Source organism: Schistocerca piceifrons, chromosome 5 (assembly GCF_021461385.2).
Source record: "Schistocerca piceifrons isolate TAMUIC-IGC-003096 chromosome 5, iqSchPice1.1, whole genome shotgun sequence".
Lineage (NCBI taxonomy): Eukaryota > Metazoa > Arthropoda > Insecta > Orthoptera > Acrididae > Schistocerca > Schistocerca piceifrons.
Window position 1 is genome coordinate 106,159,093 of NC_060142.1, and position 20,329 is coordinate 106,179,421.

At 41.0% G+C, this 20,329-nt stretch overlaps 1 protein-coding gene across 1 annotated transcript in view; it reads right to left on the reverse strand.

Annotated features, from left to right (window-relative positions):
* Window positions 1-13,762: 13,762 nt before the first annotated feature.
* LOC124798571 (cytochrome P450 6k1-like) overlaps window positions 13,763-20,329 on the reverse strand; it is a 63,929-nt gene continuing 57,362 nt past the window's right edge. The window contains exon 8 of the mRNA XM_047262032.1: window positions 13,763-14,146. Within this exon, the coding sequence (XP_047117988.1) occupies window positions 13,980-14,146 (167 nt within the window). The 3' untranslated portion in view covers window positions 13,763-13,979. The remainder of the gene's footprint in view (window positions 14,147-20,329) is intronic.

Consider the following 20,329-nt stretch of genomic DNA (forward strand, 5'->3'; position numbering starts at 1 on the left):
GCGCCACCACATTGGCACTTATCTGTCTGTAACTACCTGAACGTCAACTACCCGAGGCGATGGATCGGCCGCCAGGCAGCCCGTGACAGAGCACTTCATCACTGGCCTCCAAGAAGCCCTGATCTTACCCCCTGCGATTTTTTTATGGGGGTATGTTAAGGATATGGTGTTTAGGCCACCTCTCCCAGCCACCATTGATGATTTGAAACGAGAAATAACAGCAGCTATCCAAACTGTTACGCCTGATATGCTACAGAGAGTGTGGAACGAGTTGGAGTATCGGGTTGATTTATTTATTTATTTTATTTATTTATTTATTTACGTCCTGAATCTTTGTGGTACATATACCATACCTTAGATGTTGGACAAAATATTACATTAATATACTGTTACATTGGTGTATAAATTACATTTATAAATTGTTACATTTTTATATTGCTATGTTGTTACATTACATTTTTATACTGTGACAACCAACTTATTTTTCAAGATACTGTGTAACTGAGTAAAAACAGTTTTCCAAGAGATATGATGTTACAGATTTTTTAAAGCTATGGATTTTGTTTATGGCCTTTAGATTACTTGGCAGCTTATTAAACAAATGTGAACCTGAGTGATATACACCTTTCTTGCACAGTGTGGTATAACAATGATGTCTGTGTATGTCACTGTTTGCCCTTGTATGGTGTTCGTGTACAGATTTATTTTGAATAAATACATTTCCATTTTTTAGCATGCTCTTTTTTAGGAACATTACAACTTCTAGTATATAGATACATGGTAGGGGTAGAATCCCCAGTTCTTTAAAGAATGGTTTGCATGATTTTCGGCTGTTGGCATTTTTCATTACCCTCACAATCTTTTTTTGTTTCCGGAATGTGGTTATGCAATGAGGAGAATTTCCCCAGAATATGATGCCATATCTTAATAGGGAGTGTATGCAAGCGTAATACACTGCTCTAACTGTTTCAGGACTTGTGTTGTTCCATATAATCCTCATCGCATAAGTCATTTTGGATAGTTTAGAATTTAATGAAGTGATGTGGGAATTCCATTTAAGATTGTCTTGTAAGTGGATGCCAAGAAATTTTGCTTCAGTGACACTGTTAATTCTTTGGTTTTCTATTGACATGTTTGGTTTTAAAGGGTTTTTATTTTGTTGTGTATGGAAGTGTAAGACGACTGTTTTTTGAGGGTTTATCAGTAATTTATTCCTCATAAACCACTCTGAGACATTATCACTTGTGACTTTAGCATTTAAACTTAGAGCCATTTCGTTTTCACCTTCAATTAATATGCTTGTATCATCTGCAAATAGCACTGGTTCGGAGTGTTGAACGTGTAGGGGGAAGTCGTTTATGAAAATTAGGAAGAGAAAGGGACCTAAAATTGAGCCTTGTGGTACACCGTGGGTTAATGTGGAAGGTTTGGATTGATAAGCTTGGAGTTCGTTTTTTCCCATGTGTTTTACCTCTGTTACCTGAGAGCGATTTTCTAGGTAGGATTTCAGCCACTCGTGTGGCAGGCCTCTTACACCATACCACTCTAACTTTCTTAGGAGAATTTCATGGTCTATTAGATCAAATGCTTTTGTTAAATCCAGGAAAATCCCCGAAACATTTTTGTGATTATCCACTGAATTTAAAATACGATTTATGAGGCTAAAAGTGGCTGTTTCAGTACTGCACTGAGGCCTGAAGCCATGCTGACATCCTGAAATCATATTTTTTTGTTAAAGAAATCAGTTAGTTGTAGCAGAACTAGTTTTTCAATGATTTTTGAAAAACCTGATAGGAGTGACACGGGCCTATAGTTGACCATCTGCTGCCGATCGCCCTTTTTGTAAAGGGGTACAACTTTTGCAGTTTTTAACTGTTGTGGGAAAATACCACTTGATAGTGAAGAATTGCATATATCTAGCAGTGGTGCGAGTATCTGTTCAGCTGATACTTTTATAATATAGTCTGGCACATCGTCGACACCGGCTGAATATTTATTTTTTAATGACTTTATACTGTTTAACAGTTCTTCCCTACTTATTGGACGGAGGAACATGGATGTATTTGTTACACTATTTCCAGAAATTTCCTGTAATATTTTGTTTGATGTTTTTCCCATTTGTTCCTTCGCTAACTCACGAGCAATATTGGTGTAGTAAGAATTGAAGTGGTTAGCAATTAATTTTGGATCAGTGATCTTGCTGCTCGCCTGTGACAATACAATATTTTTGTGTGTTTCCACCTTACCAGTAAGTCTCTGTACCGTATTCCACATTGTCTTAGCTTTGTTTGATGATTCCATAATAAGTTTGTCATTATCCCTTAATTTTGCTTCCCTTATTACACGACTCAGAGTTAACTTGTATTTTTTGAAGTGGTGAGCAAATTCAGGGCTGCTATCTGTTTTTGATAGTGCAAAAAGTTCCCTTTTTCTTCTACATGATACTTTGATCCCTGATGTAATCCAAGTTTTGGGTTTGCTGGGGCCTCTACAAATTATTTTCTTTTTTGGAAATGCAATTTCGAAACAATGTCTGTAAATTTCCATGAAATTATCCAGCTTTTCATCTGTGTTGTAACTGTTGTAGATTTTATTCCACGAGTGGGTACTTAGCATATGTTTGAAGTGCTCAATATTTTGCATGCTGAATTTTCTCTTGTAGATAACACTTCCATTCCTAGACAAATCAACACTTCCGCATACGGCAAGTAGCTGTGCATTGTGGTCACTGTAGCCGGTGTTAAAGTTTTCTGAGGTGTGCATGTCAGTGTTTACAAAGATTGGATCTATAAGTGTAGCACTAGTTTTTGTTACATGTGTAGGGGAGTTTATTTTAGTGCACAGGTTATATTCTTGAATAATATTAAGGAATTTTTCTCTTTGGTGGCTGTGTGTTAAGAGGTCAATATTAAAATCGCCACACAGAACTATAGTTTTGCAAGTATTTTTGAGTTTCCCTAGTGCAAGGTCAAGTTTTTTAAAGAAAATGTTTACATTGCTGTTGGGTGATCTGTAAACACACATTATTAAAGTTTTTCCTGATGTTATTTCAATAGCTGAGGCTTCAAAGTGTTTTTCGCTTCCTAAGTGATGTACACAGTCTATTATCTTATAGTCTATGTTTTCTTTTACATAAATGCAGCTTCCTCCAAGCTTTGATATTGATCTGCAAAAGTAGTTTGCCAGAGTGAAACCGGTTATGTTTGAACACTGTAAATGGTCCTTCTCTAGCCAGTGCTCACAAAAACATAAAACTGATACCTCCTTCCACTCATTCCTAAGAAGTACATTTATTTCATCAAGTTTGTTTGGTAGAGACTGTACATTTTGGTGAACGACTTTTAGAGTGTATGTATAAGTTTGTTCTGCAACATATTCCCCTGTGGCACCCTCAGCTACTCTAAAAAACCTCTACCTGTCCCTTGGAGTGTGTTTCTTCCCAACCATTTATCTAGTGTATTTTGGCCCATTTTTGTGCTATTTGTTCTTTCCTTGGGTTCCACACTTCCTTGTGAATCAATTTGGACTCCTTTAACATTTTCTGCTTTGTTTTTTGAGCTTTCATTGCCTGTTATGAGCCAATTATACAATGTACTGGTAAGTTTTCTAGTGTAATGCTTTACAAAATTATATATTTTCTCTGTTAGGTATTGTTTACCAGCATAATTTAGATGAAGTCCGTGTCTGGTGTGCATGGATTTTTCAAGAGTGCTTACATCTATTACATTTGCATGCTCAAATTTTCCACAAACATCCTTTATGTCAGAGTTTATCTTAGTCACTAATTGATTCACACATGACCAGGAAGGTAGGTCATGCCTCTGTGGTTGGTTAATAACTAACACATTCGTGTGGATTGTCTGCTTCAGTACACATTTAAGAGCTATTTTTATTTCGTTGGCTTGATCCCTGGCAACATCGTTCGCACCTCCAAAAATTACCACGTAGTCTGATGGTCCAAAGTTTTTACAAGAGTTTTCAATTGGTTTTGTTACTTCCGAAAAACAAGCTCCTGGTTTCACGAAACCCATGACATTGTAGCTTGGTAAAAGGCTAGACACTCTTTCTGCAATTTGACGACCGTGACTGTCGGCGAGTATAAGGACCTGTCGATCTTTTTTGCACAGTCTCAGCTGGTCGATATTGTTTTGTTTTGCGTTGTTTATCAGAGCGGTACCCGAAATGCATGTTTCTGTATATTTTTTATTGTTTGAAGCACATGGGCCTTTTTGGGTGATGCTATTTACTGGCATATCGCGATCTGGACAGTTTTCACTACACAACACTGACTGTTCTTTACTGCTTGAACAAAGCGAACGTTTTTTAGTTATAATATTTGCGGTCTTAGCTTGGGAAATATAGTTTTGTGCGAGACTTACGTGCAGGTTAGATTTTGAACTCGTTTTCCCTATGTGGACTCTGTTCTTCTGATCGTTGTTTACGTTGCAGTTGGCAGGTTGTTTGAGGTTATGGTCTTCACATGTACCATGGATGACTTCTTTCTCTCGCAGTTGACTTCTTAAGGCGGCGACTAACTTTTGTAGTTCGTTGATTTCACTGTTTTTCACCGTTAACATGCGGTGATAATCGACACATTGGTCGCAAGGATGGAATACTCGCGTGTTTGCATCTGTGACTGCTTTGCTTTTCGATTTTGACCTAGTTACGATTTCGTTGGCGTTTTTAACTTTCAAATAACAACGGCGGCACATTCCAGGATTCTCTAAACTAACTGTTACACATTCTTCACACGGAACATTTTCGTTATCGGCATAATTTACAGAGCGAAAATTTCGCGAACCTTTGATTTCCGCCATGTTGCTCGAGTGTCTGGAGGGGGCCATATTGAACATCTCTGAACATGTTTTTGAGTGAGAAAAAACCTTTTTAGATACTCTTTGTAATGATGTATAACAGAAGGTTATATTATGTTTCTTTCATTAAATACACATTTTTAAAGTTGTGGTATTCTTTTTGAATCACCCTGTATTTTGAGATTTTGAACTGTCCATAATTTTCTTCCATTTTGGCTGCTGAATCTTAGTAATCTGTTGACAGGGGTTTCAAAACATACTTTACCTTTTGCTATTCTTTTAATTTTTCATATTTCTGAATAAAAATGTCATTGCTTTAATATGTTTCTTTATACTCTCTGCAAGATAACAAGATTCTTAAAATTCACAATATAGTCAGGTGATGTTTAGCAGCTGAGAGAGTTTGCAGCTTGGTACACTATGTGATCAAAAGTATCCGGACACCCACACAAACATACGTTTTTCATATTAGGTGTAGTGTACTGCCACCTACTGCCAGGTACTCCGTATCAGCGACCACAGTAGTCATTAGACATCGTGAGAGAGCAGAATGGGGCGCTCCACGGAACTCGCAGACTTCTAACGCAGTCAGGTGATTTGGTGTCATACGTCTGTATGCGAGATTTCCACACTCCTAAACGTCCCTAGGTCCACTGTTTCCGATGTGATAGTGAAGTGGACACGTCTGTTGACTGACAGAGACCGCCGACATTTGAAGAGGGTAGTAATGTGTAATAGACCGACATCTATCCAGAACATCACACAGGAATTCCAAACTGCATCGGAATCCACTGCAAGTACTATGACAGTTAAGCGGGAGGTGAGAAAACTTCGATTTCTTGGTCGAGCGGCTTCTCATAATTCACACATCACGCTGGTAAATACCAAACGACGTCGCGCTTGGTGTAATGAGCGTAAGCATTGGACGATTGAACAGTGCAAAAGAGTTGTGTGGAGTGACGAATCACGGTACACATTATTGCCATCCGATGGCAGGGTATGGGTATGACGAATGCCCGATGAACGTCATCTACTAGCCTGTGTAATGCCAGCAGTAAAATTCGGAGGCGGTGATGTTATAGTGTGGTCGCGTTTTTCATGAAGGGAGCTTGCACCGCTTCTTGTTTTGCCTGGCACTGTCACAGCACAAGCCTACACCGATGTTTTGAGCACCTTGTTGCTTCCCAGTGTTGAAGAGCAATTCTGGGATGGCGACTGGATCTTTCAACACGATCAAGCACCTGTTGATAATGCACGGCCTGTGGCATAGTGTTTCTTTTTATTGTTTTATTCTCATCATTGGTCTTCTGACTGGTTTGATGCGGTCCGCCACAAATTCCCTTCCTGTGTTAAAATCTTCGCCTCAGAGTAGCACTCGCAACCTACGTCCTCTGTTATTTGCTGAATGTATTCCAATCTCTGTCTTTCTTTACAATTTTTGCCATCTACAACTCCCTCTAGTACCATGGAAGTCATTCTCCCATGTCTTAACAGATGTCCTATCATCCTGTCCCTTCTCCTTATCAGTGTTTTCCACATATACTTTTCCTCTCCGATTCTGCATAGAACCTCCTCATCCTTTACCTTACCAGTCCACCTAATTTTCAACATTCGTCTGCAGCACCACATCTCAAATGCTTCCATTCTCTTCTCTTCCAGTTTTCCTACAGTCCATGTTTCACTATCATACAGTGCTGTACTCCGGATTTACATAATTAGAAATTTCTTCCTCAAATTAAGGCCGATATTTGATATTAGTAGACGTCTCTTGGCCAGGAATGCCTTTTTTGCCGTAGCTTTTGATGTCCTAATTGCTCCGTCCGTCATTGTTTATTTTACTGCCTAGGTAGCAAAATTCTTTAACTTCACCTATTTCGTGACCATCAACCCTGACGTTAAGTTTCTTGCTGTTCTCGTTTTTACTACTTCTCGTTACCTTCGTGTTTCTTCGATCTACTCTCCGTCCATACTGTGTACTCATTAGACGGTTCATTCAGTTCAGCAGATTATGGAATTCTTCTTCACTTTCACTCAGGACAGCAATGTCATCAGCGAATCGTATCATTGATATTCTTTCGCCTTGAATTGTAATTCCACTCCTGAACCTTTCTTTTATTTCTATCATTGCTTCCTCGATATAGAGATTGAATAGCACGGGCGAAAGGCTACATCCTTGTCTTACACTTTTTTTAATACGAGCTCTTCGTTCTTGGTCGTCCACTCTCATTATTCCCTCTTGGTTGTTGTAGGTATTGTATATGACCCGTCTCTCCCTATAGCTTACTCCTATTTTCCTCAGAATTTCGAACCTCTTGCACCATTTTTCATTGTCTAACGCTTTTTCCAGATCGACAAATCCTATGAACTTGTCTTGATTTTTCTTTAGTCTTGCTTCCATTATTAACAGCAACGCCAGAGTTGACTCTCTCGTGTCTCTACTTTTCCTAAGGCCAAACTGATCGTCGTCTAGCGCATCCTCAATTTTCTTTTCCAGTCTTTCATACATTATTCTTGTAAGCAACTTGGATGCATGAGCTGTTAAGCTGATTGTGTGATAATTCTCACACTTGTCAGCTCTTGCCGTCTTCGGAACTGCGTAGATGATGCTTTTCCGAAAGTCAGATGGTATGTCGCCAGAGCCATACATTCTACACAACAACGTGAATAGTCGTTCTGTTGTCAGTTCCCTCAATGATTTTAGGAATTCTGATGGAATGTTGTCTGTCCCTTCCGCCTTATTTTACCATAAGTCCTCCAAAGCTCTTTTAAATTCTGATTCTAATAATTGATCCCCTATCTCTTCTAAATCGACTCCTGTTTCTTCTTCTATCACATCAGACAAATCTTCCCCCTCATAGAGGCTTTCAATGTATTCTTTCCACCTATCCGCTCTCTCCTCTACTTTTAACAGTGGAATTCCCGTGCACTCTTAATGTTACCACCCTTGCTTTTTGATGTGTTGGTAAATGTGCCAACACCTTGTAGATAGAGTAGGCCGAGATGCACGCTATCTAACTCAGACGGGCGTGAATTCTGGAACAGGATAAGTAGTGAATTCTAATAAGAAAAGTATGCAGCTCCTCGAATACTTAACTTTTATCTATCCTTGTTGGTACATCGCTCTTGATAATACAAATAAGACTATCTTCAGATACGGTTAATGGCGCCTTGCTCGGTAGTAGCCATGGACTTAGCTGAAGGCTATTCTAACTGTCTCTCGGCAAATGAGAGAAAGGCTTCGTCAGTGTAGTCGCTAGCAAAGTCGTCGTACAACTGGGGCGAGTGCTAGTCCGTAACTCGAGACCTGCCTTGTGGTGGCGCTCGGTCTGCGATCACACAGTGGCGACACGCGGGTCCGACATGTACTAAATGGACCGCGGCCGATTTAAGCTACCACCTAGCAAGTGTGGTGTCTGGCGGTGACACCACACTTTTAATGTCACCGAAGGTTGTTTTGACTTTCCTATATGCTGAGTCTCTCCTTACGACAATAATTACTTTTTCGATGTCTTCACATTTTTCCTGCAGCCATTTCGAGTTACCTTACCCACACTTCCTATTTATTTCATACCTTGGCAACTTGTATTTCAGTATTCCTAAGTTTCCCGACGCATTTTTGTACTTCCTTCTTTCATCAGTCAACTGGTTACCCATGGTTTCCCATGGTTTCTTCGCAGCTACCTTCTTTGTAGCTATGTTTTCCTTGCCAACTTCTCTGATGGCCCTTTTTAGAGATGTCCATTCCTCTTCAACTCTACTGCCTACGGAGGTATACCTTATTGCTGTATCTATAGCCTCAGAGAACATCAAGTGTATCTCGTCATTCCTTAGTACTTTCATATCCCACTTCTTTGCATTTGCTTAAACTTCAGCCTACTCTTAATCACTACTATATTGTGATCTCAGTCTATATCTGCTCCTGGGTACTCTTTACAACCCAGAATCTGATTTCGGAATATCTGTCTGGCCTTGATGTAATCTAACAGAAATCCTCTCGTATCCGGGAGGACGACGGTTCAATCCCGCGTCCGGCCATCCTGATTTAGGTTTTCCCTGATTTCCCTAAATCGCTTCAGGCAAATGCCAGGATGGTTACTTAGAAAGGGCACGGCCGATTTCCTTCCCCATCCATCCCTAATCCGAGCTTGTGCTCCGTCTCTAATGACCTCGTTGTCGACGGGACGTTAAACAGTAATCTCCTCCTCCTCTTCTCGTATCACCTCGCCTTTTCCAAGTGTACCTCCTCCTCTTGTGATTCTTGAGCAGGGTATTCACTATTACTAAGTGAAACTTATTATAGAACTCAATTAGTCTTTCTCCTCTCTCATTCCTCGTAACAAGTCTATATTCTCCAGCAACCTTTTATTCTACTCTTTCCCCTTCAATTACATTCCAGTCCCCCATGTCTATTATATTTTCATCCCCCTTTACATACTGTATTGCCCTTTCAATATCCTCATACACTATCTCTATCTCTTCATCTTCAGCTTCCGACGTCGGCATGTATACCTGAGCTATCGTCGTCGGCGTTGCTTTACTGTGGATTCTGATAATAACAAACCTGTTACTGAACTGTTCACAGTAACACACTCCCTACCCTACCTTTCTACTCGTAACGAATCCAACTTCTGTTATACGATTTTCTGCTGCTGTTGATATTACTCTATACTCATCTGACCAGAAATCCTTGTCTTCTTTCCACTTCACTTCACTGACCCCTATTATATCTAGAGCGAGCCTTCTCATTTCCTTTTCCGATTTTATAGTTTCCCTACCACGTTCAAGCTTCTGATATTCCACGCCCCGCCTCACTGAACATTATCCTTCCGTTGATTATTCAATCTTTTTCTTATGGTAACCTCCCCCTTGGCAGTCCCCTCTCGGATATCCGAATGGAGGACTATTCTGGAATTTTTTTGCCAATGGAGAGATCGTCATGACACTACTTCAATTACAGGCCACATGTCCTGTGGATACACGTTACGTGTCTTTAATGCAGTGGTTTCCATTGCCTTATACATCCTTATGCCGTTTATCAGTGTTGATTCTTCCGCCTTTAGGGCAGTTTCCCACCACTAGGACAAGAGAGTACCCTGAACCTCTATCCGCTCCTCCAACCTCTTTGAGAAGACCGTTGTCAGAATAAGGGTGACTTCTTATGCCAGCAGTCTTCGGCCGTCAACGCTGATTATTAATCAAAATTTAAGCAGCAGCTGGATTCGTAGTCGGGACCTAAGACGTTTTGATTATGAATCAAAGTCGCTACCCGTGGACGAATGGTTACATGACAATAATATCCCTGTAATTGACTGGGCTGCACGGGGTCCTGACCTGAATCCTATAGAACACCTTTGAGACGTTTTGGAACGTCGATTTCGTGCCAGGCCTCACCGACCGACATCGATACCTCTTCTCAGTGCAGCACGTCGTGAAGAATGGGCTACCATTCCCGAAGAAACCTTCCAGAACCTGATTGAACGTATGCCTGCGAGAGTGGAAGCCGTTATCAAGGCTAAGGTTGGCCCAACACCCTATTGAATTCTAGCATTACCGATGGAGGGCGCCACGAACTTGTAAGTAATTTATAGGCAGGTGTCCGGATACTTTTGATCACATAGTGTATGTCTTGAACTGATGAGTGACCTTCCTGTAGGGGTTGTGAGTTTTAGGGTGAAATCGCTGAGATGTGTGGATCTACTGATCTGTTTATCACCTACAGAAATAAAAGATTTGATAAACAACTTTCGTATTCTCTCTTGAAATTTTGCTGATTTATGTGATTTATCTTTCTTCATACAATAAACATAATTTTTTAAGACGAAACTATTAACTTATACTAATCCTCGTCGCACATGATCATAGCTGACTTCCATTTGTCAGCTATTGATCGTAGCGCCACGCCAACAGTCGGAAATGATATCTCATCTGTTCTGCATTTAATGTCAACCCTGTTGTCTTGCTAGGGTTATTTTAATTCTTCTACTACTGTACAATCGTCAAACTGAAAGCTTAGCAATCGCTATTCTGCATTCTACACCTCTTTACAGATTTCCCCTTGCTTCTCCGTTTGCTCTATGTCAAGCAGGCTATTCATTTCATTCAACTATTCTTATGTATCTCGCTTTCTTTCAGCGGGGACCTTAGACTTACCATCTGTCCCCACGCAACCTCATTTGAAGTAGGATGTCTGCTACAGTTTCTGATCCGCTGAAATTAATGTTAGCTACAAGCTCAGAAAGCTCTTGACCAAATCAGCACAAAATTTTATTTCATTATCTTATGTACTGTTGCAATGTTGGAGGCGCTATAAAACCCTGGCAAAAAATTAATTTGATGTTTAGTCTAGGTTTCAAAGAAAGATCAGTAGTATTGCAAGGCCCATTATGTCATAGTCAGAAAACAGTTTTCAGTTAATTCTGATCTCTTACCGTAACAAGACAGAATGAGTGTTTAATCATCTGTCATTTATTTTAAAGTTAATGTAAAATCCTACCCTTCATCCTGCTTGTGTAGGTTAATGCAAGATGCACTAGCTTGAAGTACACAAAGTTAATTCAGACCAAGGTAGAATCTGTGCCGTGCACGGCACACAGTGCAATTTTTACGTCACTTCTACTGTCATCCTGGCAAATGGTGGACTTCGTGCATTTCCTAGGCAAACTGTGTCATTTTGCCAATACTGTTTATTTATTGTAATTTCAGCCCTTAGGGCACTGCTGGTAATTGTGCCGCTTGCCACTCTCCAATAAAATGAATTGTATAAGTAGTAACAGATTTTTTAAAACAAATTATAAGACATAAAATTACAGTATATTTTAACACTTTAGGGAAGCAGCCTACTCACCCCAAATAGAATTCATATGCTTTCCATTGTGTGCCAGCCTAGTCCGCTGTAACTAGCTATGACGTCACAAATGTTGCGCAATACCTTAAAAGTAAAGTAAATGATCTGAAAAGTTAATAGCATATCAGGAGTGATGCTAAAATAATAATGTGTTAAGTTCCCAGTTCAGTAACTTTAATAGTTTTCGAAATTTGGGCGTTTTACATAAAAATCATTGACGCAGCAGGAAGGAGCTAGAAACTTCAACATTTATATTCGGATTCCTTTTTCATTGTAATTTAGTGGAAACAGCATGCTGGATGTCACAAAGTAAAAATTTCGTTGAAATTCATGATTTTCTGATTTTGTATCCTAAGAGTAAGAAAGCAAGATAGATTAAGTAAGTGATTAGATAAAGCTACGATGTTTAGATTTAGGTAGAATGGAGATACGCTATAAGAACAAAGATATGAGAAGTTTCCAAAATGTAGATATAAAACTATAGCTGTAGCGTCTCTCCAAAGGGCAAGTTCAGAGCGCATCTATTGCGTGCAGTGCAACTAAAATAATTCTCTCGCCAAAAGTAATTAGCCTAGCCACATCAGAATTTTATTACAGATACTTACCGGTGTGCTGATAGCACAATTAAATTGGGAGCTTCATTGGCCTTCAGCGAATGAAGCAGGTAATTATTTAGTAACTTGAAGTGGTGCTTTACAGGCAGAGCGGCTTGTCAGGAAGGCAAATGCTGTCGGCTGCGCCTTCGGCGGTCCGCACTGCGGCTATATAAATAATAGCTTTGTGAGCTAGAGCCAGGCCCCAGTTCTCTTCCAGGTTCCTATCAGAGCGCACTCAGTGTCGGAAGCCGCGTCGCGTTGCAAGGAACAGCCTTGGATGCCGTATTACATAACTCGGTATGCACGTAACAATGAGTTCATATTGGGGTAAAGTGTTAATTGCGGAACGACTCCAGTGATTTATTCTCAGTTTGCGTGTGTTGTATTTTCACGTGTCGCCGCAGGACAGACCTTCTATAATTACTAGCATGGCGTTTGATGAGTATTAACATCAAATTTTGGCGAGCATTCACTTTGAACATTTACATCGATAAAGATTATTGAACAGTTTCGTAATCTAGTGATAATACGATTTACGCAGTAGACTCTGAACAGCTCTGATAGTACAATAGATGATAGTAGCAGTGCTTGGTAAAACATTTATCTGGAATTTTACGCTTTACCATTTTCAGAATGTAGTGAAAAATGTTATAGTAAACTGCATATACTATGAATCCCAGACATCCTACATCCTCAGAGTAACGAACTTCAGTGATCAATAACTTTATTTCTCCATCAGAGTGGGCACAGTGAAATTTAATTACAGGCATCACGTTTTTGCTAATCACTTTCTGGTTGCCAACATTGTAGTTAGAGAGCTTGTGTTGAGAACGGCAACAAATAATACAAAAAAATTAAAATTTTCCACCCGCCGCCCCACAGTTGGTAAAACAGAAGTTCAGCACACATGGTACCGAGAACATCATAAATATTACTGCTTCTTGGAAGTATGAAAATACGAACTTCAGATCCTACACATTTTAGACAACAGTTAAGTTATTCAGATTATTTCACTTTTCTGAATGTCTATTTCATAAAATCACCTCAAAATGCTCTTTTACGAAAGCATAGGTCTCTGTCTTCCTGATGTACAATTTCTATACCATAGAGGCATCTCAGCATCGCTATTGTCATCTATGGGATAGGTACTCAACTGGGAGCCAGTTGTATAAAGTAACCATTAGATGCCCGCATCTCGTGGTCGTGCGGTAGCGTTCTCGCTTCCCACGCCCGGATTCCCGGGTTCGATTCCCGGCGGGGTCAGGGATTTTCTCTGCCTCGTGATGGCTGGGTGTTGTGTGCTGTCCTTAGGTTAGTTAGGTTTAAGTAGTTCTAAGTTCTAGGGGACTGATGACCATAGATGTTAAGTCCCATAGTGCTCAGAGCCATTTGAGCCAACCATTAGATGGCCACTGTGGTTTCCCTTTTAGAGAATATTACGAAGGGCAGTTGCAGTAGCAATCATCATCTTACAGTTTAAGTGAAATACGTAGTAGTGTGTTTATTTATTAAAAATAAGTGCACAAAATGTGCTAAAAGTACAATATTGAATGTCAGTTGTCTGCATCTCACGCAATAGTAATTCAAAGAGTAAAGCCGTTGTGTAAGGATTATCTACGACCTACAATGCTTAATTACATAGACAACACAGAACACAGTAATTACAATTTCAGGCACCAATACTGATCACTTTGCTCGTGAAGATCATTCTTCTTTGTTGTCCTCCTAGAAACGCCTTACAAACTGAAGATGGATTCCACTTTTAGCCATGAGGATTGGAGACCGTGGATGGTAATGCAGGTTTGCTACTGTCTTCTGCGTGGTTCGCACGCTATACTTAGAGAGGATGTTCGTGAGGCCCACTTTGGTTTGCAACAGGCCCATCCGCATACCTGAAACATGTATACAGATCAAATTATAGAGCTGGGGGGAGTGATTTTAAATCAGCATAAACTGTGCCTCCTCATTAGAAAGAAACTGCTTTTCTGTATCGTCCTGTCGTCAAAAGTATCCGGACACCCCCAAAAACATACGATTTTCATATTAGGTGCATTGTGCTACCACCTACTGCTAGGTACTCCGTATCAGCGACCTCAGTAGTCATTAAACATCGTGAAAGAAAAGAATAGGGCGCTCCACTGAACTCACTGACTTCGAACGTGGTCAAGTGATTGGGTGTCACTTGTGTCATAAGTCTGTACGCGAGACTTCCACACTCCTAAACATCCCTAGGTCCACTGTTTCCGACGTGATAGTGAAGTGGAAACATGAAGGGACAAGTACAGCACAAAAGCGTACAGGCCGACCTCGTCTGTTGACTGTCAGAGACCGCTGACAGTTGAAGAGGGTCGTAATGTGTAATAGGCAGACATCTGTCCAGACCATCACACAGGAATTCCAAACTGCATCAGGATCCACTGCAAGTACTATGGCAGTTAGGCGGCAGGTGAGAAAACTTTGATTTCATGGTCGAGCGGCTGCTCATAAGCCACACATCACGCTGGTAAATGCCAAATGACGTCTCGCTTGGTGTAATGAGCGTAAACATTGGGCGATGGAACAGTGGAGGAGCGTTGTGTGGAGTGACGGATCACTGTGCACAGTGTGGCCATCTAATGGCAGGGCGTGGGTATGGCGAATGCCTGGTAAACGTCATCTGTCAGCGTGTGTAGTGCCAGCAGTAAATTCGGAGGAGGTGGTGTTATGGTGTGGTCGTGTTTTTTATGGAGGGGGCTTGCACCCCTTATTGTTTTGCGTGGCACTATCACAGCACAGGCCTACATTGATGTTTTAAGCACCTTCTTGCTTCCCACTGTTTAAGAGCAATTCGGAGATGGCGACTGCATCTTTCAACACGATCGCGTTATTGTTCATAATGCAAGGCCTTTGGCGGAGTGGTTACACGACAATAACATCGCTGCAGTGGATTGGCCAGTACAGAGTCCTGACCTTAATTGCATAGAACACCTTTGAGATATTTTGGAACGCCGATTTCGTGTCAGGCCTCACCGAGCGAAATCGATACTTTTCCTCAGCTCATTACTCCGTGAAGAATGGGCTGTAGTTCCCCAAGAAAACTTCCTGCACCTGATTGAACGTACGCCTTCGACAGTGGATGCTGTCATTAAAGGCCAAGGGTGTCCTAACACCATAGTGAATGCCAGCATTACCGAGGGAGTGCGCCACGAACTTGCAAGTTATTTTCAGTCAGGTGTCCGGATACTTTTGATCACATAGTGTACGTTTCAGACAGGTAAAATGCGACCATTTGTATACTTTGACGCATAGATACATTTACTCGATGAATTCCCTGGACTTGTTATAAACGTAAGCTCTAAACGTTACTGTTGTTTGTCCGCAAGGCATATCAGAATAAGGATCCACGGATAAGGTGTCATGTGCTGGTGCTATGTAGGCATATGCCAGGCTCCGTTTTCCTTCTTTTGCTCTCTCTCTCGTTTTTTCTTTTCTTTCTAACAACATTGGCGATATTTACTGACATCACAGAAGCCAGAGGTATCAGTTTCTGATTTTAAAATGTTTCGAGTTTCAGTATGAAACCAAAATGTTAAATGTCACCTGCTTGCTTTATCTGAGGAACTCAAGGTGACAATCGCGGAAGTAACTGCGGGATAGGATATTATCATGACTTATACATTAATATGCTCGTTCTATAATGTGACTTTTGCATCAGAGATGGAAGTTCTCAATCAGTTGAGAAACTATAATTGTGTTAATTGAGAACTGGTGCTGAAATGCGCCACCGAGAAACCCGGTATTGGTTTTTAGTGTTTACATGGAATGACTTCAACACAACGCTGCGGTGGATCCTTTTTCAACTGGGCTACTGACCAGTGGAGGGTGAAGACCGGCTGGTTCCGAGCTCCCTCTTGGTGGCCCAGGCAGCCCAACACCCTCGGCCAGACCGGAAGCAAAGAGTCACACACCATGCCTACCAAGACACTTCATCATGCACGAAGGTAGGTGTGTTCTGTAACGTTCGAGAGTTGTGTGTTTGCGAGTAGAGGAAGTATGTGTAAAAAGTAAAAGAGGCTGCTTTCTTCACAGCATCATAGCTTGGTAATTAACTTGCTATCGTTTAATTGTCAGGCGAGGTTATAATAGTAATTCGAAATGAAGTAGCAATGTTTCACGTAATTCAGAGTTGACACAGTAGGAAAACAATGCTTTCTTTACCTCTAGTCTAGTGTAGCTCGTTCATACCTGCCAATCATTTAATTGATTCAACAGTGGGTTCTTGAAGAAACATTGTGTGTTGCATTAACTAACCGAAAGCCCATTTGTAGTAGACAACTGACCCCAAAATGGCAACCAATCATAGATAAACAAGCCATCCTCTGAATATATGTCCCAAGAAGGCTATGACCAGGGACGTAATACAATAAAAACAATAGCCAGAAATACTGAATTTGAATTCAGCGTTATTGACAAAATTCTCTACAAAACTTGTAAAAGCAAGCCAGATCACTATAGTACCCAGTGGACACTGTAGATAGACTGCAAAGGATATTTTGTAATTTACCTGTTACAGATAAAATTTCTAGTAGAACGAGCAAAATTTTAAAGGCAAAGGGTTCTTCTTTGTCTTTATATATTCCACAGACGCTGGGTAGATGTTTCTTTAATTCAAAAGGGAAACAAAACGGCCTTAACGGAAAAGTGTGGTTTATAAGATCATCTACCAAGAGTGTTAGTGCTCTCGTATACTGGTGAGACTGGAAAGCCAATCCGTAAGAGACTAAAAGTACAATATGGAAGCTAGAGATTATAGAAGCCAGGTTCATCCTTTGCCGAACACTGCTTAAACCAGAAATACAAGTATGTGATAGATGTAGAAGGAGATGTAGAGGGAAAGGGGGTGAAGATTAAAAATACTATAAATTAAAAAAAAACAGATGTTTGTGTTCCCACATTAACTATTAAATGCGCAAAATAAGTTCAATTATTCAACCCTTTTAGACAATGGTACAAACTGAACGTGCGAGGAGAACCTGGGCGCCTCTTTTGTAAAAGGATAATGACAATAAGTCTCATTTCTCTGCACATACCTCCACTTCAGTTTATGTTTATACGTAATTATTGTAAAAGGTGTTCTAAAAATTGTTTTTGGATGCAAATGTAACTATGGCAAAATTGTCAACAGAGATAATTTTTATACTTTAAGTCATGGATCGGTCGATTAAGAAGTTGACGTGTTTATCTGTGCTTGGTTGCCTTCTCTGGGAATCGAGGATGTAGAATAATAACAACATTTATGAAACACGACAAAAAAGCGTTTCATGTAGTTAAATGTAGTCAAAATATTGTAATTCTTTCAGAAGTTGTAAGGAAAGCCATGTCTTGCATCACACCCAAAAAACTGATTTACATCCACATCTATAGACATGCTACACAAGCCGCCGTACGATGTATGGAGGAGGGTTCCACGTACCACTTACTAGTCATTTCATTTCTTGTTCCATTCGCAAACAGAGCGAGGGAAAAGGACTGTCTAGAAACCTCCGCTCGAACCCCAATTTCTCGGCCGGCCGGAGTGGCCGTGCGGTTCTAGGCGCTACAGTCTTGAACCGAGCGACAGCTACGGTCGCAGGTTCGAATCCTGCCTCGGGCATGGATGTGTGTGATGTCCTTAGGTTAGTTAGGTTTAATTAGTTCTAAGTTCTAGGCGACTGATGACCTCAGAAGTTAAGTCGCATAGTGCTCCGAGCCATTTGAACCCAATTTCTCGCATCTCATCTTCGTGGTCCTTACGCGAAATGTACGTTGGCGGCAGTAAAAAGTTCTGCGATCAGTCTCAACGCCTACTAACAAAATTTCCCGAATGTTGCATCACGAAAAGTTCGTGGTCTACCCTCCAGGACACCCATTTGAGTTCACGAAGCACCTCCGTAACACTTGCGTGCAGACCAAAGCTACCGTACCACATCTAACAGCGTACCTCTCAATTGTTGCGACAACTTCCTTTCATCTGGCCTGGTAGGGGTCCACAACACTCGAACAGTACTGAAGAATGGGTCGCAGTAGCTTTCTATACGATGTCTCCTTTGTGGATGAGCTACACTTCCCCAAAATTCTCCCAATAAAACGAAGTGGAACCTTTGCCTTCCCTACTACCAACCTGACGTGCTCGTTCCATATCGCTCTGCAACGTTACGGCCACGTATTTAATCGATGTGACTATGTCAAGCAGCGCGCTACTAATGCTTCATTCGAACGTTAGAAGATTATTTTCCCTACGCATCCGAATTAACGTATATCCTTTTTTATGCATTTAGAGCATTGTTCTGTTCCTTGTACCAATTAGAAATTCAAAGTCATATTGTATGCTCCTACAGTCACTCAACGACTACACCATCTTGTACACCACTGCGTCATCAGCAAACAGCCGTAAATTGCCGCCCACCCAATCCGTCAGATCATTATTCATCTATACAGAGAATAAGAGCACCCCTATCACGCGTCCCTGGGGCACTCCTCACGCTGCCCTTGTCTCTAGTGAACAGTCGCCTTCAGGGACAACGAACTGGGTTCCATTACTTAAAACGTCTTTGAGCAATTCACGTGTCTGAGAACCTCAACTGTATGCTCCGACCTTCGTCTGCAGTGGGGCGCCGTGTCAGATGCTGTCCGGAAATCTAGGAAAATAGAATCTGCCTGTTGCCATTCATCCATTGTTTGTAGGATATCATGCGAAAAAAGGGCATGTGGATACCAGCAGGAGCGACGCTCTCTAAAACCACGCTGATTTGCGGCCACATGCTTTTCTGTGTCAAGAAAATTTATTACGTTCTAGCTCATAATGTGTTCAAGAGTGTTGCAGCAAACCGATGTTAAGGTTATTGGTCTGCAATTCTGCGCGTCCGCGTTCTTTTACCTTTCTTATACACAGAAGTCAGCTGCGTTTTTCTCCATTCGCTTTGGACTTTGCGCTGGGGGGGGGGGGGGGGGAGATTCACGATAGATGGAAGCTTAATAAGGCTCCAGTGCAGTAGAGCACTCATTGTAAATCCAAAACTGGGTATCCACCCGGACCTGACCACTTACTTGTTTCCAACACTTTCGGCTGCTTCCCTAAGCTACAGATACCTATTTCCATGTCCTCTATACGGGAGTTTGTAAGACAGTCAAAAGACGTTATGTTTATATGATCCTCCTGCAGGAATGATTGCTTAAACGTGAAATTTAAAACTTCAGCTTCCTTTTTGCTGTTTTCTACACAACCAGACTTGTTGACGAGTGGGTGGACAGAAGCCATCGATCCGCTCTGTGATTTTACGCAGGACCATAATTTTCTCGAGTTCTTGGCAAGATCGTTCGCTAAGGTATAATGATGGAAGGTGTATGCTTACCGCACTGATGTTGCTACGGGAGCACGAATTTCTATTAATTTTTGACTGTCAACATCTGTGCGCCCTTTTTTGAACCGAGAGTGCTACAATCTCTGTTTTCTCAGCATTTTCATTATCTGATTAAAACCACAGAGAGTCCTTTTCGGGCCTGCCGGTGTGGCCGTGCGGTTCTAGGCCCTTCAGTCTGGAACCGCGTGACCACTACGGTCGCAGGTTCGAATCCTGCCTCGGGCATGGATGTGTATTATGTCCTTAGGTTAGTTATGTTTAAGTAGTTCTAAATTCTAGGGGACTGATAACCACAGATGTTGTCCCATAGTGCTCAGAGCCATTTGAACCATTTGAAGTCCTTTTCGTTCTTAATCCAGACACGCCAACATCACCGATCCGTGTCATGCAGAATAGACTGAATTACGACGCCTCGTATAACATAAATAACTCGTGTTCCTCAGATAAAATTTTTGCTTAAGAGTATTACGCAAAGGACAGATCATTTTGAATCATGGTTAATACTAGAAATTATTTATTCATGGAATAGAAAAGTTACGATACGATTCTCAACGCAAAATTTTTACAGTATTTGATGCCTTTGCAAATAAAAGAACAGTGACACAGAGAAGCAATTTTTATAGTGCAGTGTTCAGTGAAGTAAAAAAAATGCTACCTCAGTATATCTGGTAGCAAGTTTTAATCCGTAGTGATATA